The sequence below is a fragment of the Macaca nemestrina genome, chromosome 13, assembly GCF_043159975.1.
Source record: "Macaca nemestrina isolate mMacNem1 chromosome 13, mMacNem.hap1, whole genome shotgun sequence".
NCBI classification, from domain to species: domain Eukaryota; kingdom Metazoa; phylum Chordata; class Mammalia; order Primates; family Cercopithecidae; genus Macaca; species Macaca nemestrina.
This window is the reverse complement of record NC_092137.1, coordinates 11875378-11899775: the sequence shown is the minus strand read 5'-3', so window position 1 is coordinate 11899775 and position 24398 is coordinate 11875378. Positions and strand designations below refer to the sequence as shown.

Genomic DNA, 24398 nt, shown 5'->3' with positions numbered 1-24398 from the left:
GATTTTGTTGCCACCCAAGAATGAATTTTCATCCCAGTGGGGGTTATATTATTTCCTGTGTGAGAACACAGGATTTAAAGCTACCCTCTTCCCCCAGTCCTTTGAAAACTAGCTGGGGGGTTCACTATTCCCACAGGCTTCACTGATGTAAACATCTCTGGGGTCATCGGGATGGTATTTGCACAGTGAGCAGCTCTAGTTCTCCAAGTTCTCCTCTAGGGCAACTTGTGAGTTCATTCAGGGAAATAAATATTCTTGAATTCGGCAGAATGGATTAAGTGTGGGGGAGGCATCATTCTAATAGCTCTGAATGACCTCAGCGGCTCCTGAAGCAATGCCTGTGTTTTTGAATTTTACTTAGGGCTAAGTATCAAGAAAGGCTCTGCCACTGTGTTTTCTCCTATTAACAATTAGCATGATGTAATTTACACGTTTTTCCTTTCAAGTTCACCTCCAGGGAGCTACAGCCGTATCTGCAGACGGAGTCTGACCCCAGATATAAGTGTATGATCTGAACATGTTCTGTTTTTAATCCTCATCTGTACCTCCTACTCTGCACTGTGGTTTTCCTGATCCTAATTATTTTCACTTTTCATTTCTATTTCATTCTTTTCTTAGAATTGTTCCCCTGGGCCAGGGGAACAGCTTACCTGGGAGTGGGCGACCACTCTCTATCTGAATTAGGGTATGAGGCTGACTGAGGGTAGATCACGGTCGGGGAGAGGTTTTCCTTAGGAATATCATCTTGGAATGGAGACATATCATTAGGAAGAGTTCTGGAGGAAAAAAATAAGAAGACTAAAGTCAAAGAATTCTTAATGATAGATTCACAATCAAGTTCCAATTTTTTCTTGATTAGCTCTAAGTGCTTTGTAATTAACATAATCTCTTTAAACACCCAGACCTGTTCCAGGCAGTGGAAGGGGAAAAAGTGACACCGGCATCCATAAATGTGTCTACGTGCTAATGCTTTGGCTGAATTCTAAATGTAAAATGATTTTGTTTCGGCATTTGGACTCAGACACGCGTGTGGTGATCACGCTGCTGGCTCCTCCCATCATGCCACCTTCTGTTACCCTACACAGTCACATTCCAAAAGCCTGGGAAGTAGAGCGGCCCCAAACCGGCCGGAGGGTGGTATAAAACCCCTGCCAGGTACAGGCAGAGCTGCCGAATAACTCAATGACCACAGGCTGATCATGTTTCGTCTAGCAGAAGAAATAAATGGCATCAACCAAACATGCCTTATGGTTACAGAATAACTGCAAACGACCTAGTTTCAGGTATAAGCACACTCACTACTAAATACAGTTCACAATTTCAGTCATGCAGAGGCCATTGTCTGTTTGCTGATGTTACCTGGAACACCTACCACTACATTTTGGACTTAACCGTCATGCAGAGAAGGCAATTATAAGAAGCCCAATGACCCTGGTTCTGAGCCTGTCACAGGTGAGAGGCTGTAGTTGGGAAAAGCAATATTCGTTGCCAGTTGACATTTATTTTCCACCAAAAAAAGAGATATATTCTATTCCAAATAATGACGCAGGAAGATACTCCTGATGTTCCTTATCCTTTCTTTATGTTAACAAAATTATCAAAAATTACACTGAATTACATAAAAATCTGAAACATCAAATATCCTTTCAAAATGAATTTTATCTTTTAAAACTGGCATTTTTCACCAAAACAGTAATACATACAAACAGAATTTCACTACACTGTTAAAAGCAAAGAAAAGGGAAACAAAATTTCCATTAAACTTTGGACCTAAGTCAACATTAAAAAGGAAAAAGTTTGCTTATAGAGAAAACAGCATTTTCTTCATTCACTTTTAAGCCTGAAATCAGCGCTTGCCTATAAATCAGCCCAACTGTGCACGGTTGGTGCTCAAATAAGAATAAATAGGTTCCAAGAAAATAGGTTTGGTCATGAACTATTAATTTGCTCAGTTCCTGTTTCTTGACTCCATCCCAGGCTGCTAAAGTGATCAGCCAAGGAGGTTTAGCATCACCAACTGTCTCTTGGCTACAGCACAGCAAATCTTTATACCACTCTAAGATTGGGTCCACATGATTCCAAAATTCAGCCTAAAATAGGGGTCCCCAACCCCTGGGGTCCGTGTCCCTGTCAGAACCTGGGCCACAGAGCAGCAGGTGAGTGGCAGGCAAGCTGGCAAAGCTTCATCTGTGTTTACAGTCGCTCCCCATCCCTCACATTACCGCCTAAGCTCCTCCTCCTGCCAGATTAGTGGCAGCATTAGATTCTCATAGGAGCGGGAACCCTGTTGTGAAGTGCACATGTGAGAGATCTGGGCACGCACTCCTTATGAGAATCTAATGCCTGATGATCTGTCACCCATCACCCCCAGATGGGACTGTCTAGTTGCAGGAAAACAAGCTCAGGGCTCCCACTGATTCTACACGATGGTGAGTTGTATGATTATTTCATTATATATTACAATGTAATAGTAATGGAAAAAAAGAGCACTACAAATGTAATATGCTTGAATCATCCTAATACCATCCACCCCCAGTCCATGGAAACATTGTCTTCCACAAAACTGGTCCCTAGTGCCAAAAAGGTTGGGGACCACTGGTCTAAAACACATAAAAGAATAAGGAATTATGGGGGGGAAGTTTATAAAAATAATCTTGAACGGGTAACTGTCTGATTCTGGTGCAGCCCCTCCACCCCGGACGGTTATTACCTGCTGCTCTCCAGCAGCTCCATGGCCTCATCCGAGCTCATCTCAATGGGGAACATGTCCTCATCCTCAGATGTGTTCACGCTGTCATCTCTCTTCAGGCTGTCCAGCTGGGACTTTCTCCTCCTTTTCCTTCTCTTCTTTACTACAGAGCTGCTTGACGGCGTCTCGCTGGGAGCGATCACTTGGGCTGGCGTGCCGGCATCCAGGCCTCTTATCCTGTCCACAGAGCCTCTTCTCAGCTGACATTCCATTCTTGAAGCTCCTTCTGACAGGATGGGGGAGGTGGCCAGGTGCATGGGGATGACTTCCTGAGAAAAGAACACATTTTCTAAAAAAAGCCTCGTTAATTCGGGTGAAAGGAGCAGGGCCTTGCCAGAGGCCTCCAGGATTCATTTCAGAGGCCAAGTACCTCCGGGGGAGGTCCACAGAAGACAGCCCAGCTAGAGGCCACAGCCACGGTGACCAGGAGATGTGGCTGCCCAGTCTGGTAGATGATCAGAAAGCCAACAATGTGCTGAACGCCACTTTGTACTCAATCCTGCATTTCTGTAATTTTAACAATGGGAGGTAATTCTCAGTGATCTCAAGCCTCCAAAATTCAACTTTGGCTGAAATATCCAGAGCACAGAGAAAAAAAATGAGCTTTGACTCACCATATTATGCTGAGAATTGGATGCACTCTGGCACTTCTGTGTAGATGTGGGTGTGCGTGGGTGAGTGTGAGAGAGAGAAAGAGAGATAATGTGTATTGTGTATTTTTTATATGCACTGAGTTAAGATAATAATGATCTAAAACCCCAAAACACATAAAACAACCGACAGCCCCACCCAAGAATCTGCCTGCACCAGGGCCCAGGGAGGGCCCTGAACATCAAGGAAGCAGATGCTGATCCTCTCTTTAAAGACAAAAGGAAAAAGCACAACCTGTCCATTTAGTAGTTGTTTGTAAAGATTCAGCAGTTTTTATAAAACCCTAGTAATCATTTTATTAATGAATGCCTCGTTTTGTATGAGAAATTTGTTGACAATAAGAATATACAGAAAACAGAGGGAATAAATAAAAATGTGCTGCTGATCATTCAAGCAGGTTTGGAGAGCATCAGACACGCCGAAATATAACATCTACACCTGAGACATGCAGCTGTGAGAGGTCATCTCACCTGGCTGCTGGACTAGACCAACTAGAGAAGCAGCACAAATTCTCAGGTCAAGAGCAGAGAAGGGCTCTTGCTGTCTGCGGGCTGGAAGGGAATGGGCAGCCAGGCAGACCCCCGCAGGCACATGCAACACCAAGCAGTGCTGAAGGATACAGGCTCCCCAGCTTCCAGCAGCATCCCGGGGTTCCTAAGAGGCATCTGTATGTTGCTGAACATACTCTGGCCTCCAAGGCCCCACCCCCCCACCACAGGCACCCTGTCAGACCAGCAAGACCAGCAAGCAGGCCCCATATAGGTCCCGCTGCATGCTGGCCCAAAATGCTTCCTCAGCTCCGGCAGCCAAGAATCTATCTAAAGCCAGGTACAAATAGAAATTAAAAATGCAGGTGTCCACATGCAGTGGAAAGAGTTTCTGTCAAAGGCCATTAGGAACCAATTAGTATTTTCGGAGTCTTCCCATCTAAGAGAGGTGAAGACCAGGTGGGCAGGGATCCCCAGTATCAACAGGGTTACTCTAGAACATGGAAGGGGAGATGCTGGGTCCTCCCCAGGCACCACCCTTCTGGGTGGGCAGGATGGAGGCAGTGCCTGGGACTGTTCTGTCCCGAAGCTGCAATTACAGACACTTGCTTTAAAACCTGGAGCTATAAAGAGCCATTCCTTTTTAATCATGGCTGCCTTCCTGGAAAGTAACTAGTTCAAGCTGATTTCATTCAGGAACCCCTACATCAGACCCCTTTAAGGTGCTTCATCTGTGAACAAAAGAGTTAAAGACGTGGTTTGTCTTAGTAGAAAACATAACCATAAATCATGACCTTGGATTTGGCAAAGGACTCTTCCATGTTATATGACACCAAAATCATGCACAACAAAAGAAAAAACAGCACACATTAAAAAGGTAAACACAAACTTTAAAAAGAAAGAAATTAGACTTCATTAAAACTAAAAACTTTCATGCTGCAAAGGACACCATCAAGAAAGTGAAAAGAGAACCCACGCAATGGAAGAAAATATTTACAAATCATATACCCGATAAGAGACTTGTACCTAGAATATATAATGAAGGCATACATGGCAGTAGTAAAAAAGAAAAAAAACACACACACACACACAAACTAGCAAAGGATCTGAATAGACATTTCTCCAAAGATTCAGAAATGGCCAATAAGTGCATAAAAAGATGTCAGACACCACTAGTTATTCGGAAAATGCAAATCATTACCATAAAGAGATACCACTTCACATCCACTAGAATGATTAGAATCACAAAATCAGAAAAGTATTGGCAAAGATGTAGACACATCAGAACTCTTTGTGTGCTGTTGGTGGGAATATAAAATGGAACAGCTGCTTTGTAACACAGTCTGGCAGTTCCTCAGATGTTAAATGTAAAGTTACCACATGGCCCAGCAATGCCATTCCTAGGTATATAACCAAGAAAAACCAAATGCATGTGTCCACACAAAAACTTGTATACAAATGTCCACAGCTGCATTGTTTACAATGGCTAAAAGGTGGAAACAATTCAAGTTGTTTGTAATGATGAATGCAGCAGATGAATGGACATGGTCTATGGATACAATGGAATACTATTCAGCCATAAAAAGGAATAAAATATTGATACATACTAAAACCTGGATGAACCTTGAAACATTAATCAAAAAAAATAGGCACAAAAGATGGGATACTATAATTCCATTTAAAAGTTCAGAATAAGGAAATCTATAAGAGATAGAAAGACTAGTGGTAACTTAGGGCTCAGGGGTTGGGGGTAGAGTATAGGGGAGGCGATATCTAAAAGGTATGGTGTTTCTTTTGGGGGTGATGAAAATGTTCTAAATTTGACTGGTGGTGATAGTTGCACCTGTCTGTAAATATACTAAAACCACTACGTGTACACTTGAAATGGGTAAATTGTATATATGTGACGTATATCTCAATAAAGCTATTAAAATTTTTTAAATATTTTTTAAAGTAATTCAGCCACTCACTAATAAAAGAACACTGGGCATTAGAGATTTGACACACCAGTGTAATCTGTACACCTCTGACAATGGTCCAGGCCCATGTGTGAAGTCCATCCCTCTGTCTCCTGGGAAGTAGTCAGCAAACTGAAGCCAGCCAGGAGAGCTGAGTCTGTGTGGACTCAGCACACCCCCAGGCCATCTGGCTCAAATCCCTCATACAGAGCAAAGCCCACTTTTCTCTGCCCCATTGTCCACACAGCCAGGGCCAGTATTACTTTGCACAAACTTCCGCGGTGTCTCCAGATAACCATTGCTCAAAGCTCAAAACTAGGAAGTAACCCTGACCACCCAGCCTTCCTTACCTGATCATTATCTGTTTCTTGAACAAAAAATGCTTCTCCATTATCTCCCAATTTCATGTGCAAATCCACAGATTCCCCATTGATTTCTATGTCAACCTGAGGGGAAAAGATGGTTAAGAAAAGAATGAGCTGCTTTCACCAGAACAGGGGACCTCATGGGGAGAGCCAAGTCTCTGTGGATACGCTGTCGTCACATATACCCTGAAGTGCCGCACAACTCCCAGTCTCAGTCAGGCAGTCCCATCCAAGGGAATGGTCACTTGAGCACTGGAGGAGTTCTGGGTTCAGGAGGGCAGGCCCCTGACCAGGAAAGAAGGAACCCAAAGCAGTAGGTTGGTGCAAAAATAATTGCGGTTTTGGCCATTATTATAATTATTAAAAATAGTGGCAAAAACTGTAGTTATTTCTGTAGTAAGCTAATAGAAAGATTTCTCCGAGACCACCTGGTCTAGCTCCTCCTTTTTTGGCTGAGGAGCTAGGCCAGACAAGAGGAGTGACCAGACCAGGGTCACACGGCTGGTGAGAGTTCAAGCTGCAATCAAAGCTTCCCCAGCCCCAGACATTAGAAATTACACCCTGGAAAACTCACCAACTATTGGCTGGGATCCTTCACCCATACTCAAGGAAGAGCTTCCACTTGAACTTAACTCAAAGAACGAATCATGAGACATCATCCCAAAATCCACATTAGGTGGGGGCATGAAATGTCTATTTGTAAATATTTGTTTCTTTCCATTTGTGTGGAGATTGTCTTCTAAAACTGGCCACATCAATATCCCGGTCCTACCTGCTCTTCCAGAACCTTTGCCACTCCTGAAAATAAACTAGAAATAAAACTCTAAGCTCACAACTGACTGAATGGACCCCCTCTCGGTCAAGGAGATGCCAGAGAAACCTTGAGAACTGACTTCAAGGCCATGATGGAATGCGAGATAGGACATGCTTCCTCATACCCCACCTCAGTAACCGCCATTTCAAAAGGGCCAAACAGAAACCAGCCCTTTCAAAAGACTCTGCACTGGTATCAGCAAAAGAAGCGGCTCTGCCTTTTTTTTTTTTTGGCCTAATAAGAGCCCAGGAACTAGTCCTGACCCATCTAGGGAGAATGTGCCCTGAGGGTTTTCCCTTCCTCTGCTCCACCCTTTGATGTCAGACACCACAAAACTCCACCCTTGGCTGGTGCTAGTGCCATCATGTTTTGAACATGGGTCCCATGGAGAGGCATGAAGCTCAGCTGCACATGTGCATGTTTTCCTCTCCTGAACACTCGTGACCCCCCTCCTGTGGCTAATTAAATATGTAGATTCTGCGATCCCAGAAATCCCTGGTCTCTTTGCCCCTCCTTCAAACCGTCTGTTTCTGCTTCTGGCCGGAGGCTACACTTCCCAGCCTGTCAGAATTGGCCACCCAGCAGGCAAAGCAACAACCTAGTTCTCCTCTCTAAATGTATGAACTTTATCCTTCTTCCATTGACACCACCAAGAAAAGCCTATTTCTCCTCCCCTTGAGCCCAGGCAGGCTTGTGATGGTCCCAACCAGTAGAGCACAGCAGAGGTGATGCCATGTGGCTTGCAAGGCTAGGCCATAAGAAGATCCAGCATCTGCCTGGCTTCCTCCCTCTCAAGATGCTCACCTCACCACTGCCACTGTGTTGTGGGGTGCCCTGGCCACGTGGAGAGGCCATGGGTAGTTGGTATGACCAACAGCCTCAGCGAAGAGCCCAGCCAAGAGCCAGAATCAACCAGCGGTCACAAATAATGTGAGTGTTCAGATGATTCCAGCCCTCAGCCTTTGACCTTTCCAGCTAAGGCCCCAGAGAGCAGAGAAAAACCATCTCACTGTGCTCTGCCTGAATTCCTGACCCACAGATACAGGAGCTTAATAAACAGTGGTGTGTGCCACGGCACTTTAATTTACACAGCCATGCTAACTAGAATAATTTCAATTAGTCACTGTCAGTTCCATGACTGACCATTTCTAACGGAGACCTAAAACTCTGGGTCTGAGAGTTCAAGACAGGTGGCGTCACCAGAGTGCAAGGGCATTCTCTAAGGAGAGCCGGTGCCAGGTCCCCGTGCCCTGAGAGCTCACCACTTTCTCTCGGGAGCGCAGGACGCCCATCTTCCCAAAGCGGACGTGGAAAGGGGAGCATTGGAGGTTTCCATTGGGCTGGCGGATGACAATGATGTCAATGCACCCCGAGAGCGTGGCGGGGTTCAGCCCCTTGTAGAGCTCCTTCACGGTGACAAACACCTGGCCGGCTAACTGCCCCACGTAATTCATGGTCTGTGCCTGGAAAACAGACAAAAAACACACACACAGACACACAATTAATCAAAGGAAGAGCCAATCAAAATGAACTACTCACCATTTTAAAAACATAGATTACACACTCAACTTTCAGCTCATCTCGTTTCTGGAATATGCTCCGTCCACCCCCATGGCCTATCAGGGTCCACTGTGGCCCATTACAGCCCATCAGGGCCCATCACGGCCCATCAAGGTCCATCACGGCCCGTTACGGCCCATCAGAGCCCATCACGGCCCATCAGGGTCCATCAGGGTCCATCAGGGTCCATCACGGCCCATCACGGCCCACCAGGGTCCATCACGGCCCATCACGGTCCATCAGGGTCGTCCATCACGGCCCATCACGGCCCATCACGGCCCATCATGGCCCATCACGGCCCATCACCCCAACTCCCACAGCAAGCCCACCAGTCTCTACTCTCCCAGAGTCCAGCACAGACAGCCTTGACCCCATGACATCTAATCTCAGTTGTCCCTGGGCCCTGACTCCTCTGTAGTCCCATGAAGCTTGTTTATATTGTCCCTAGGACCACTGCCACCTGCCCCTTCTTCTGTCACGATGAACAGATTTCGCACACTAAATCTCAAGACTGTAGAGGACAGAGCCTATCTCATACAGCTTAGGATCCCCCACCATGCCAATCACACTAGCTACTTGATATTAGTTGAAAAACAAATGACTGTTTTTACTGGAGAAGGGAAATGAAGGATTTTTGTTTGTGACAATCTCCATGTGGCCTTTGCCTGTGTGTCTGACTTCTCTCCACTGCTCTCCAGCGGCAGGGAACACCAGCGCTCTGGGCTGCTGGCCGGCTATCAACTGCAATCCAGTCAGCAAACATTCAGGCCATCTCCTCTCCAGGGCCTGGGGCCACAACACACAGATAAAGAAGAAAGTCCTGTCCCCTGGAGGGACTCACAGGCTCGTGAAGGGAACAGAGGTAATATACAAGGAACTAGCAGGGCATAGTAGCTCATGCCTATAATCCCAGCACTTTGGGAGAATGAGACAGGTACATGGCTTGAGCCCAGGAGTTTGAGATCAGCCTGAACAACATGGCAAAATCCCATCTCTACTAAAAACACAAAAATTAGCTGTGCGTGGTGGTGCGTACCTGTAGTCCCAGCTACTTGGGAGGCTGAGGTAGGAGGATCACTTGAACCCAGGAGGTGGAGGCTGCAGTGAGCTGAGTGTGACTGGAGTGCAGTAGCACGCACGCGCACACACACACGCTCACACAAACTAAAATAAATATCAGTGTCGCTGAATTTGTTTTAAGTAAACACTAAGGGAGTTATGATCAAGGAAAGAAGGTGCATCAGAGGAGCTGGCGCTGGAGGCGGGCTTGGAGGAGGACATCTCAGATGTCAGATGAGAAGGTGGACAGGGTACTGCGGGACAGTGAGAGGTTCATGCAGAAGCATGGAAGCTTAAACTACCAGACTGGAAGAGGGAGCTGTGCCCAGAACAGAAAATGTGCAGAAGGGAAGGATGGAGAGTGGGAAACCGTGCCAGGAGATGTGGGCTCTGCTGTGTGAAGCCATCCGATTCTGGAACAAAATGACACTTTGATTCAAGATTTAGCAAAAGCATCACCGCAACAATGTAAAGACTGGCAAGAAAAAAACTTGATGGCAGGAAGGCTAGGAGAGAAACGATTTCCCGCCTGGAAAGGAGGTAGAGACAGAAGAAACAGAGGGATAGGGACAGGCCAAGAGATATTCTGGGTTCAAGTCAGCTGGACTGCAAGCCACCACCGTGCTCTGGCCTTCTTTTCGTAGCTCCGGATCCCTGACCACCTGGTGCAGTCCACGCCTGCCCACATCACTGTCCACTCTACTCAGCTCTCAGCTCCCATCCCTCTGCCGTCACTGTGCCCTGCTGTGCTAACCGCTGGTCTTGACTGGCCCATGGCACTCACATCTTATCCCTGGACTGGGTCATGGCAGGCAGGAGTCCTCCAGCCCTCCTCTCTCCACTCCTTGCTCAGCTTCGAGGGTCACACCATCAACCCTCCTCTGGCCCTTCAGGGACGTGGCACCTCTTAGTGGTCGTCCAGTCTCGGGAGTCTCTTCTTTCCAGCTCTGACTTATACTCCAAGGCTGAGTCCCAGACTCTCTTCTCCTCTCCTGTTTATTCACCTGATGCTTTGGTGGATTCGTGAAGCCACGTGGTTGCAAATACCGCCCCAACAGGAAGGATTTGCACGACGTAACTTCCAGTCCACCCCGAGACCTCACCCCTCCTCCTGGTCCACACTGCTGCCATTCTTCAAGGCGACTATCCCAGGACACATGTGACCACACAGACAACACCCCCACCTCAGCTCACCTCCAGACTCCAGGAAACACCACGTGTGTGAACCTGTGGCTCACAAACCTGCCGTGTAGACAGGTTGGTTCTGGGAGCTTTTCCTACCATTCAGTGGCGCCATGATATTATGATGTAAAAGGAAATACATATTTTGGTCTTCATCCCCAGATCCCAGCCAGAACTCCTAAACCCCTTATAATTTCTAAGGGATCAGAGTGATAGGAATGTCTTTTGTTATGATATTTCGCTTTCTTCCCCTGCTCCTGAAACAGCCCCTTAGCTCCAGAGCTTTATTGCTCTGGTGAAAGGAACGTCTTTCCTCACTCAAGATAAGCCCCCTTCGACCACACCAAAGTTTAATCAGAGGACTCTCGGAGGATGGGGGCTGGGCCAGCTGCCAGAGGAACTATCTGTGATAAGCGTTGGTGCCTTCAGCCACTCCCCACCCCCCACCCCATCCCCAACCTCCAGGGAGGGGGAGGGGAGGGAGATTAAGTGTAATCAATGGCCGATGAGTGAATCAATCTCGCCTGTGTAATGAAGGCTCCATAGAACCCGAAAGAAAGGGGCTCAGAGAGCTTCCAGGTTGGTGAACACGTGGCAGTGCTGGGAGGCTGGGGTGCTGGAGAGGGCATGGAAGCACCACTGCCACCCCACCACCCTGCCCTGTGCACCCTTCCACCCTTCCACCTGGCTGCTCCGGAGTTTTATCCTTTATAACAAACCAGTGGCGATCAGTAAACTGTTTCCCTGAGTTCCGTAAGCCGATTCACAAAAGAATGAACCCAAGGAGGTGGTCATGGGAACCCCTGATTTATAGCCAGTCAGGCAGACGCACAGGAGGCCCAGACTGACTGGCATCTGAAGTGAGGGACAGCTTGTGGGGATGAGCCCTTAGCCTGTGGAATCTGATGCTAACTCCAGGTATGTCTGAAATGAATTCAATTATAGGCACCCGGTTGGTGCGCTCGAGAGCTGGAGAACTGCTTGGTGTGGAAGAGACACACACAGGTTTGGTGTCAGAAGTGTGTATGAGAGTAGAGGAAATTGTATGGTTTGTTTGTTCTTTTATGAGCTACATTCTTAAGGCCAAGGATAAAGCTTTGGTCTTTCAAGTTAAAAAAACAAAATATACCTTTTGTATATCTTACCCCAACTCCTATGAAATAAGCAAAAGTGAGATCAGCACACCCATTTGCAAATGACGCTCAGAAGTGGTCAAATCCCCTGCATGCAGGGGCTAGTAAGAACTGAGGATTTAATTATAATTTAGAACAGGCCAGAGAACCAAAAGTCATGAATGATACCTACAAAGGAAAGAATGCAAGAAGCCCTCCCACGTGCATTTTACAATCTTAAATGAAGCTCTCTGTACTGATACACCTCCTCTCTCAACGGAGGACACAAGCCCAGCCCTTAGCAAACACACTCAGGGAGGAACACACATCTGCCTTCCTTTTCACCTGGGGGTAAACGCCAGAGCCCAGCTCCCCCTTCATCTGTCCTGCTAATATGTCACATATATATAAACATCAAAACACACATTTCTCTAAGTTTACGAGTGGTGCGGGTTTAACTTCATGCAAAAAAGGTGCGGTGGGATGGTTCCTGAAAAGATGTACAACATAAGAAATGATTCTTTATAACCCTGATACTTCTTATTCCTTCCATGTTGAACTTAGATTTTAACATGTGTTTGGTAAGAGAGGTAACCCTCTAACTCTAAAACTACGTGCAAGCAGTATTAATAACATCTTTGTACAATTTCTTTCACATACGTTATCTCCTGCTGACTCTCACGATACCCTGTAGGAATGCAGCCTTTCAGATGGTAAAACCAGAAGACAGCCAAAGTGCAATGAAGATTGCAGGGCTGGTGAAGAAGGGCTGTCTGGACTGACACGCCCAGTTTCACCAGACTGGAATCCAGGTCTTTGGATTTTGAAGTGACCTCTCTTTCGGTTCTGTGAAGCCCCTTCTCACGTTCCCCATCTCTTTGCCTTCATCACCCTTGCAAGTGAGCTATGTTTGTCACCGAATGAGACCAACTCCCCAGCAGTGAGGCCCCAACCCCAGGCCAGCACATCTAAGAACTACTGTTGATACTTTTTTACTCGTAAGAAAGAGAAAGCTCATAACTGGATAGCATTACCACATCTCTGCATCCTAGCCTCTCCTCTGCAAAGGGGGCATGTTGGCCTGGGTGACGTGCAAGGTCTAATTCCAGCTCTGTCTGTTCCAAGACAAAGGCTGCACTCCTTAGTTCTTAGCAACTGAAGAGGCATCTTTCATAATTTAATTGTTGCTCTGCTCTCTTGTTCTCAAGAACAAGCATCCTTGCCCCTCTTCAGTGAGCAAACTCAAGGTTACTGCTCAGAATCCAAGAATTTGGAAGCGAGAAGGATCCTTAGTTGTTGTTCCAACAACCTCATTTTTTAAAAGTAAGCCCAGAAATGGGAAGTGACTTAGCAAAGCTTTCTCCATGGCAAAGACAGAGCCAAGACTCCAATTTCCTTTGTGACCTTCCCACTGGATTGGTCTGGAGTATTTTCCTACCACAAATAACCAGAAGGTGCTTTGATATCCCCAGCTGTGGCTTTAGCTTAGATTAATGGTGCTCTGATATCTTTAGCAGTTCCCTCTATTGAATAACTTCTTTGCAAATCTGAAAATACCTCAATTTGAAAGCAGGAAATCTTCTCAATAATTCTCAACAAGTGACAGGGTCATGGGCTCCACCTGGCAATCTGTTGTCTGTTCCTAGGAACTCAACATCTACACCCTGGGCCTGCCTTAACAACCAAGCACTGAAAGTTTTTAAAAGGGTGAATACCACCACCTCACATCTATTAAGATGACTACTATTAAAAAAAAAAAAAAAAAGAATATAACAAGTGTTGGCAAGGATATGGAGAAACTGGAACTCTTGTGCACTGCTGGCGGGAATGTAAAACGTGCAGCCACTTCAGAAAATAGTCTGAATTCATCAAAAAAATAAAAATAAAATTAGCTTATGATCCAGCCATTCCAGTCCTGGGTATATATCCAAAAAAACTGAAAGCAGGTCTCGAAAAGATATTGGCACACCCATGTTCGTGGCAGCATTATTCACAGTAGCCAAAAGGAGGCAGCAAACCCAGGGTGACAGATGAATGGAAAAGCAAAATGTGGTCTATCCATATCATGGACTATTAATGAGCTTTAAAAAGAAAGGAAATTCTGATACATACTATTATGTGGATGAACCTTGAGGACAGTAGGTTAAGTGAAATAGGCCAGTCACAAAAGGACAAATGCTGTATGATTCTACCTGTATGAGCTACCTTAGGCAGACAAACTCATAGAAACAGAAAGAGTGATTACCAGGGGCTGGGGAGAAGTGGAAAATAGGGAGTCAGTGTGTGTTTAATGGGTACAGGGTTTCCATTTTGCCACTGAACCATACACTTACAGATGGTTAAAATGGCAAATTTTATGTTATGTGTATTTTATCACAATTAACATTTTTTTAAAGAACTGGGGAGAGGCCAGGTGCGGTAGCTTACTCCTGTAATCCCAGCACTTTGGGAAGCCGAGGCAGGCGGATCACGAGCTCAGAGATGGAGACCATCCTGGCTAACATGGTGAAACCCAGTCTCTACTAAAAAAATACAAAAATTAATCGGGTGTGGTGGCGGCGCCTGTAGTCCCATCTACTGGGGACGCTGAGGCAGGAGAATGCCGTGAACCCAGGAGGCGGAGCTTGCAGTGAGCAGAGATCGCACCACTGCACTCCAGCCTGGGCGACAGAGCGAGACTCCGTCTCAAAAAAAAAAAAAAAAAAGAATTGGGGAGCGAGAATATTGTATTAACCAGAACTCATTTCAGGAAGCCAGGATATCATTTGGTTAAATAATTTCTTTGAAAGAGAACTTGGGGTGGAGGGGGCAATCCCTCTCCCAGGAGGCACCATGCCCTTTAAGGCACGGGGTGGGCCCTGTCACTCCAGGCACCTGTTGCCTGGAGGGGTGCTGGCAGGTTAGAGGCAGCCAGGCTCTTCTTTCTCTGCCCTTCCTCCAAGCTCTCTTCTAAATAAATCCTGGACAGATGTTTAAAGAATACAAGAATAAACCAGCTGAGCATAAATTCCCAAATTTTACTTTCAGTTATGTTTTGAGTAAAAGGTTCAAGGAAGAAGCTAACTTACCTGAAGAAGCCAGACAAAACCAGCCAATAACCCACCTCCCTATACCTGCCCGTTAATCTCATGACTGTCTTTGGTGTTCGTTTCCTGCTGTCTGCTAAAACACGTGACCAAGCAGTGAGGGGAATATCTGCTTTATAGAAGAAAGTATCTTAATTATTTCAAGGGTGACAAACAACAATAAACAAAAACAAAACCTGCAGAGGACCAAACCGAATGCTTCAATTTCCAGTGGCTTTCAGATGCCTGCTATTCACTCACCCTATACCAAATTCCTTTTAAACTTACTGATTTTAATCTCAAAATTTGGCAGGAAATAGCAGCTTCACCTGACAGGATTTTATTGACCACTCGAAACAGGATTCCACAACCCCTAGTTCAAATGTTTTTGACGGAGAACTCAGCCAAATCTTACAAATATCCTTTGGCAAGACTGGGGTTCTCTAAGTGTGGATTTTCAGAAAAGCTCTAAGGTTAAGAAATGTAAGTTTTTTGAATGTGACATCTTCTAGCTTGACCTTCTGAAATAATACAAATTTTCTGAGGTTATTACAACCCATTGGAATACCATCTTTCCAGACATCTCTGGGTTAGAAACTGTTTTTATGTTAGAACCAAACAGATAATATACCAAAGAACATAAACATCTACAAGCATATTCCACTTAGAATTCTACTTATGACATTAATAATAAATAGCAAGCTCAACTCGAATAGCATTGATTATTAAAAACACATATGGGGGCTGGGCACTCATGCCTATAATCCCAGAACATTGGGAGGCCGAGGCTGGCGGATTACCTGAGGTCAGGAATTCGAAACCAGCCTGGCCAACACGGTGAAACTCCATCTCTACAAAAATACAAAAATTAGCATGATGCCTTTAATCCTAGCTACTCAGAAGGCTGAGGAAGGAGAATCGCTGAAACCCAGGAGGCAGAGGTTGCAGTGGGCCGAGATCACATCATTGAACTCTAGCTTGGGCAACACAGTAAAACTCCATCTCAAATAAATAAATAAATAAATAAAGGGATTTGAATGATTTTAGGCCACGCCCCTTAATGGATGATTCAGGAATCTGCTGTTCCACTCATTTATTATGCAAGTAAATAAAAGTGATTTTAATTCCCTTTCTAGTTCCTTCAACTAGAACATTACCTAAGGCACGTTATCTGGGACATAATAGTGGCTCCCTTTTCCTATTGTGGGTTTGCTCCTTGGAAATGAAATGATGTCATGGTAAGCAACATCTAATGATATACAAGACTGGCCGAGCAAATGCAAATGCAAAACTGTCTCAATAAATGCACTCTTACAATCCCCGTTTTTGTTCAGTCTTTCTCACTTGTACTTTTCTTCCTACTCTCGCTTCTTTTAGAACTAAGTGGCCAGGCACAGTGGCTCACGCCTGTGATCCCATCACTTCACGAGGCCAAGGCGGGTAGATGATGAGGTCAGGAGATAGGGACCATCCTGGCTAACATGGGGAAACCACATGTCTACTAAAAATACAAAAGATTAGGCAGGCATGATGGCACACACCTGTAGTCCCAGTTACTCAGGAGGCCGAGGCAGGAGAGTCGCTTGAACCCAGGAGGTAGAGCTTGCAGTGAGCCAAGATGGCGCCACTGCACTCCAGCCTGGGTGACAGAGCAAGACTCTGTCTCAAAAAAAAAAAAAAAAGAAAAGAAAAAAGAAAAGAACTAAGTGTCTTGCAGGAGTTGAACAACAATTAACCCTCAAATCTGGGTTCCCACCTGCCTCCTCCGTTTCCTCCCCTCACTGTCCAGGTATACGACCCCTTCATACACACGCCCACATGACGCTATCTTTCAGCCTCAACCTCCTCCTCAGCCCTCCAGCCCAGTCACCCAGGGCAGTAGCTTGATAAATATTACTGTCATTCGTCAAGTGGTTGAACAGACATCTATCTACCAAGTGAGTCTTCTCTCCTTGAGGACAGGGACGAGGCTTGCTCATTTCTGACGCGGTACCTGCCCCACCGCAGGGCCCAGGAGATGTCTGCAGTGCTATGTGGCCATGTTTTCTTTAACAACTTCCCACATCTTCTTTGATGACATTCTGCAATACTTGCCAGGAGTCTAATCCTATGTATTTGTGTACCAAGCTAGGTATTTCTGGAATGATGTAATTGCATTAAATCTATATGGTGACTGATTTCCAAAAGCGAAAGTATTTTCTGCGTTCAGAATGCTTTTCCTCCCATATAATGGAAATAGAGGATCCAAGCTCCCTCAGCCCTACTCTTAAAACATTGAGAACCAGTGGGTGTCCCAGAGCAAAGGACCAGGGCTCAAGCCAAGTTCATTGACCTGTGGTGACCATTTTGCCAAAACCAGGATGGAAGCGGCGGCAGGCAGGAGGATGTGGATGTGTTTTGTGATGGGGTCTCCACTTACCCAGGAGACACAGATGGCCTAGGGCTGTCGGGGGCCACGCGGGGCATGTGCAAGCCCCTGGTGTTTTAATGAGGAAGGAGTTGGCAGGTCATCACATAAAGAGCAACGAGGAACTCTGCCAGGAGCAAATGAAAGAGAACCGCTGAAAACAACCTCGGGTTTCAGCACAGGCTAACCTTTGACTCACCTTTGAAAGGACACTCAGAACAAAACAGAACTTGGGGCTGTCTGAGAAAACAAATCCTATTGCCTATTTGAAGTTAAAGTGTTGTCTGTCCTGTCAATACAGACCCTGAGACTGATCCTTGTTTTCCTGGGGCGCTCGGGGGAGCCACAGGTCCAGCCTAGGGGAGTCAGCCTCTGGAGGTAGGAATCCACCAGAGCCCGCAGACCTTTCCCAATGCCCCTTATTTGTTTGTGCTCAGAACACTTAACACATCACTGCTAAGCCCCAGGGGAAAGGCCATAGGAACCTCCACATTCCATAAAATGTATGAAACTCCTTCATATGTTGTAAGCACATCTGATCCGATTCTAAACAACCCCGGGAAGCACTCCAGGGTAAGCATCATCACCCCATTTCTGATGAGGAGCCAGGAGCACCAGGTTTATTCCAACATGACTAGAAAGTGAATAGAGAAGAGTGGGGAGCCCAGGATGGACTCCTAGTCTCTGCTGCTGTCCTCTGCACAGCACTACCTCCTCATCTAAGGTGGATAAATCCAGTATCAGTGGGGGAGGCCCAGGTAAAGACAAACCAGTCATGTGGCTTTAGCAAAGCAGATGGCAACCATCTAATTCTAAATGTCAACTCATATTGAGCACGTGTTTACAGGGCATCCGGTGCTGGAGACATCATCATAGATTATAACTGAAGTCTGAATTACAGAGAGGCAGTTTCAAATCCAGGGCAGAAAGCACAATCTAAGCTTCCAAAAACTCGTTTACTAGAGGGAGTGAGCTCACCCTCAAAAGGTGCATTCAAAAAGTCCAAACCACCACTTGGCAAAGAGGTTGTAGAGGTAATTCGAGAATCTGATGGGGCTCTCACTTTGATGCTGAGATTCTGTGACCTGGTCATAGCAACTTCATGAAATCAAGTCTTCATCTCAAGCAAGAAGCTTTTATTTTTGGTCCCATCACGACATTCCAGAGTATAAACAGCAAGTTGCACCCACCACCCTCAAAGTAGCTTGGCAAGTCAGGGTACGAGGGGGAAAAGCACTAAAATTTAAAAACCAGAAGAAACGAAGACAGCAGGAATTGTTCTCTGCCAGAGCATAAATTTCATACGACAATGCTCCCCAACAAAATGTACTGCGAACAGTTTAAATAAACAGCCGTGACATCTAAGGGTAAGACTGAAAAGCAGAAACGACACAAAATTGGGGTCAGAAGGTCTGGCTGTGTTATCTTCTGGCATTTACCAGCTATGTGTGTGGGAGCAGGGTATTAACACAACGGCTCTGACTGAGCCCACCAGGCTGTCATCCTCAGTGGTCAACACAATGACTAGTTTGGAAAGATCTTTGCTCCTGGAAAACACATGCAAAATCGTATTATTGTCACAACCTCCCGGAGGAGGTAGCTACAGAAGCAAGCCTCAGGGTTGGCCCTGGATGTGACACCTTCAAAACTGTTCTCACCCGCAGCATCACCACTCCCTGACAGGGCCTCTCAGAAGGTAAAGTCAAAAGCCATAGTTCAAAACCTTCCCTACAACCCTTAAGGACTTAGAAAAGCCAAAACACCCTCCTGGATTCAGTCTGTGATTGAAGACTTCTCTGGCACTTGCTCAGCTCCGAGTGATTCATCATTTCCTGGAGAGAAGCTACCTAAAACCCACTCACTGCCCAGAGAGCAAACATGCATTTGGTCACATCTGCCCTCACGGCAGGTGCGTAAAGGGCACCTGCCGGCTTAAGGCACATCCAAGGAGCCTAGTGATTCAAAAGCCAAGCCAACATCAGTCTGGGATGGGGCCCCCTTATCTATGTTCCTGTTATCAGCAGGAAATTACAGCTCCCAGATACAGACCTGGCTGCTGCTCATGGGGCCAACAGATCATGTCCGGACAGCTCAATGACCACCCCTGGCACCCTTCCTCTAGGGAAGGCACTGTCGGCTCCCCAGCTGGGCTTGACAGGGACTATTTTGGGGCTTCCTGCTCACTGCCTAGCCGCCCTCCTCTGAGCACACTGCAGGCAGTGTCTCAGCATCTGAGGACTCTATCTGTGGTCTGCCCAGTACCGGATGAAGTCACAAACATCTCACTGTTACTGGTGTTCGCCAAGATCACATCCACCTTGGAGGTTTATGAGACAAATGAGGATTTTCATCCAAAGCATTTAAAAACACAAAAAGCTCCTAAGAAGTGCCCAAAATGGTATAATGAGTAATAAGACTTGCATGAAAATGAAATTGATTTATAAAGTGTTAGCTTCCTCCTGTAATTTACACTAACGGCAAAGAGGAAGTCTTTTCAGAGCATTGTGGACTGATACGGCGGTTGATAAGGGTGATGAATTACCTGTGACAAAAGAGGAAGTCTGGCTCAGACTCAGGGTGATGCAGGGAAAGGAACACAGACAGAAAGTCAGGCCACCTGGGCAGCAGCCCACGCCCTGCTGTAACTGGCATACACTCACGGACAGCTGCTGCCGTCTGCCAGGTCTGGACTGACTGAGTCCACCAGCGTCCCTGTGGTTAAACTGTCCTGACCAGAGTGCCCTGAGGAGCTTCTTAAACAAAAGAGCACAGTTCTGCATCCATCACTACCTGCTGGGAAATTGGGGACTTTCTTGGCATGCCAGGGTTCGTGAGACATTCCCGTCCAAAATACAAAAACTCACTACAAAAGCTGGAGATGCTTTAAAAGGCCAGCAGGTCAGAGGCCCTGCAAGTCAGAGGCCTTTTAAAGGCCTTTCAATACTTCCTGACGACAGTGATGAAACAGCAAAAACAGCCAGCCCTGGGGTCCAGCCACCAAAGCCCTGCCTATGTTAGGCAGGTGGGAAAATGTGCAGCTCCCGCAGTGAGCTTCCAGGGTGGCAAAGCGACAGGCATTTCCTCCTCCAGCCCACCCCCACCCTGCCCATCCCCCTCCCCGCCCCAGGACAGGAGGGCGCTCCCATAATTAAGCTCATCTGTAGAATTCCAGCACAGGCCGAGCTCCAAGCATTCATGACCACAATTTCATACAGTTCCAGAAAGGACAGCACTGCTGACACTGTCAGGATGAGGTGACAGAGGTCTCGTGGTTTCTTGCCTCACGATTACATTAGAAAATTCCACATTTACTCCAAAATTGGCAGAATCCATCTCCAGGCTTCACAAATTGCCAAGAAACGCTGCTTTCTTGGAACTGCCAAAATTCAAAACCCCCGCCACAGCTTTCCTAACCCCACAATTTTTGCCAACACCAGCCACCTCTAGAAGACTAAGGTCAGTTTAAAATGGCCTCAGATCAGCTCAAAAGAAAAAATGGACAAAACGTATACAGAATTCACATTTGGCCAGTAATATGTGAGAGAGATATTCAACCCCATTCATAATTAAAGATACAGGAATCGAAAGAGGCCTTTCAGATGGTCCAAAATCAAAGCATTTCATTAAAACCCCAGGGCCTGTGAAAAGTAGGAAAATCAGACATCCACACTCACTACTAGCAGGGTCATAAATGGGGTAGGCAATGTGGCAATGCCCATCTTTTGGGGCACATGTTGGCAAACCACAGTAACTATACTGCTGGGAACTGATCTTACAAATACAGTAAGATCCATGTACAAAAACAGTAACTGCAGCATTAATTGGAATAGGGAAAATTGGAAATAATATCTGTATGACTCTGGCTTAATAAATTATGGGCCATTCACATTGTAAAATAGAATATTATGTGGCTGTTAATAAAATGAGAGAGAGTAGCTCCATAAATATTAACATGAAAAGGTACATATAGAATGAAAACGGGTAAAAAATACTCATAACATGGACCCACTGTGGGGTTTTATTGTTTGTTTCGTTTTGTTTTGTTTTGAGATGGTGTCTCACTCTGTCGCCCAGGCTGGAGTGCAGTGGCACGATCTCGGCTCACTGCAAGCTCCACCTCCCGGGTTCATGCCATTCTCCTGCCTCAGCCTCCTGAGTAGCTGGGACTACAGGCACCTGCTACCACGCCCAGCTAATTTTTTTGTATTTTCAGTAGAGACAGGGTTTCACCATGTTAGCCAGGATGGTCTCGATCTTCTGACCTCATAATCCGCCCATCTCAACCTCCTAAAGTGCTGGGATTACAGGTGTGAGCCACAGTGCCCAGCCGAACCCATTTTTTAAAAATTACATGTGTACATATTTTGATATGCATAAAAAAATATGGAATGAGCTATATACAAAACAAGATTCACAAGATTCATCCCTGGGACCAGCCTGGGAAAAGGAGGAAGAGATCTTCACTTTTTATCATAAATACTTCCCATAATGTTGCTTTCTAGCTTTTGTTTTTTATGTCTGCATGTATTTCACATCAATTATTAGTGACCTCAGAGAACTGGGAGTGAAGGATGGAAAACTCTGGTCCACTCAGTCTCAGGGTCTCCCCATCACTGAAACCACTGAGACAGAAGAGGGTGCTGGACGGGGTACTCCTGCTTTGAAGGGAAGGTCAGATGAGTGATCACTCAACTCCTCCAGCGCTGAGACTTTGCAACCCTCAGACACTACAATCCCAGGTGACGCTTGTTCTCAGGTTCCTGCCGAGAAATACAAATGGCCTGGATAAAGGTGGGTGCACACATCTAAATATGGTGTGACCACTATGCGGGGCCAAACAGCCCGAGGCTTTGACTCCAATCCTTTGGCTCAATTATTTAGCTCACTGATGAATGACAGAAAGTTATTTTCCTTTGAAGACCCAATGGCACGCTCTCTCTACACACTTTCAAAAGCCCTCTGTCCAAATTCGTGTCTTGGTCAAAAAGAATGTTCTACCCTTATAACTTTATTTCTGTATCACCCCCCACCCCTACCACACCCCAGCAATTGGGAGGTGAGCAAATATCACTTGGATGTTCCAGGGCACTATCTATTAGGAGACAATATAGCTCAGTAGGTAAGAGGTATTCAAATCCTGCCTCCACCTTCCACTAACTCTGTGGCCATGGACAAGTTACTAAGCTGTCTGCACTGCGGTTTCGCATCTATTTTATAAAAAGGGATGACATCAGCACAGCCACCTCACAGGACTGTTGTGAGGCAGTAAACATAAAGTACTTTTCAAAGCACATGCACCAAATAAAAACCAGGTGCTAACTCTGTGACCACAAACTGGTTCCAGACAAAACCCAGTCTTTGAATAACGTCTCTTGCTGGAGAGGACTTTGTATAGATCACCTATGTAAATGGTACCTTCCCAAAAAGACAGAGGCAAAGAACATTACTGGTTAAAATGAATACAGAACTATCTGAAGGCTATGCCTACGTTCCACCAGGGTGGTAACGCATTCTCATTTGCCCCAAATCTGAGCCCAAAGAGGCCACCCCGAGACTGGTGGCATTCTGGCACTGCAGAGTCCAATGGCGGGACATTCTTTTGCCAGAACAGTTGTCTGGGCACATGCCTTGTCGGGTGCTCATTATCCTAAAACCCTTGTTGCTTGTCTCCTGTCTTATAAACTGAAGACTTATGGCCTAGTGAGATCCATGAACACAGAGGACAACTTCTTCAAAAAGTGAGTATGTGTGGCTAAGGGGACAGAGGGCAAGGGGAAAGGAGCAAGGGTTTCCAGGGGGCAAGGCCGGGGGGGTGGGGGGCACAAGTGCGTGCCAGCAGGCACATGGGGGTGTTGGTTGTGTCTCCCATGCAGGGTCTGTGGACAGCTTTGTGAGCCAATGCAAATCAGCTTACACTCTGGAACAAACAGGCCTCCTTACAGAGCAAAGTGCCTGTTCTAACAGTCTACAGCTTTTTCTGGAAAGCCCCAGCATTCAGCATCAGCCGAAAATTCTAAGTAGTTGCAAGAATCACAAAATGTGGTCAGTGGGTTGAAAAATCCACTGTAGCCATCCCCCTGTAGCCATGACCGCCGGTGTGAAAATGCTTCTGGCTTCTCTCCTGACGGAGCCCAGTCCATCTGGTTCCTCCCAACCTCTCAGCTGGGAGTGGGAATGGCACAAGGCACCCTGCATCCCTCAGAGTGCAGAACAGCCTGTGGGCCAGACACTGTGCTGAGGTTTCAAGACTCCTGGGCCACATACCTCATTGTGAAAAGTGTCAGCCTGGACCCAGACCCAGAGCTTTCTACAGGCAGAAACTCACTACTCAACATATATCTGCCTGCACAGACCCCACCCCAACCCCAGCTCTAAGGGCTTGTTGGGTGAATTACAGGTGGGGAGACGGAGAGGGGAAAGCAGTGGAAAAAGGAAGAGGAAGGCAGCCCACAGGAGGGGAGGTCAGGGCACTTGCTCCGGACCCCAGCAGCCCCAGGGCCCAGTGTGGTCTCCTGGGGGGCATAGATTCCCTTCGGGCACCGGTGCATCCTCTGATCAAGGAGCAGGGCCAGTGCAGGTGTGTCCCCTCCACACACAGGCATGGGCCCCTCTCTCTCCACACCCTCACTCACGGCTCAGAAAGCGAACATTTCAGAAACAGCCATCTGACAGGCACCCGGGCCCCTTGTGAAGGAAGAACCTGTGACGTCACTGAAAGGCTCTGCTTGGGTTTTGTACCAACTCTTTTTCCCCACACACCCCATTCCAGTGTTAAATGAGTGGGCTTATTATACAGTACATTGGACCAGGGTTCAATAAAGTGTCAAAACTGTGACTTTGCCCTTCTCAAGGAACAAGCCCCAAAGCTGTTAGTGGGTGATTCCAGGGACTTCCTCCTCAGGACCCCTCAAAAGCTCCGAGATCCTGTGCCCAGGTTACCAGTGAGGAAGTGCAAGTGCAAACAGGTGGAACCGCCAGCCTCGGTGTC

At 46.5% G+C, this 24398-nt stretch overlaps 1 protein-coding gene across 14 annotated transcripts in view; it reads right to left on the bottom strand.

Moving 5' to 3' along the window:
- LOC105486474 (lipin 1) overlaps nucleotides 1–24398 on the bottom strand; it is a 142538-nt gene that overhangs the window by 52458 nt on the left and 65682 nt on the right. For 13 of the 14 annotated variants that reach the window (XM_011749335.2, XM_071076247.1, XM_024794290.2 and 10 more), the window contains 4 exons: nucleotides 8288–8488; nucleotides 6197–6292; nucleotides 2711–3018; nucleotides 651–776 (listed from right to left, as the gene is read on the bottom strand). In XM_011749335.2, the coding sequence (XP_011747637.1) occupies nucleotides 651–776; nucleotides 2711–3018; nucleotides 6197–6292; nucleotides 8288–8488 (731 nt within the window). Of the gene's footprint in view, nucleotides 1–650; nucleotides 777–2710; nucleotides 3019–6196; nucleotides 6293–8287; nucleotides 8489–10428; nucleotides 11200–24398 lie in introns of those variants that run through there. The other variant, XM_071076254.1, reaches the window with a different exon arrangement.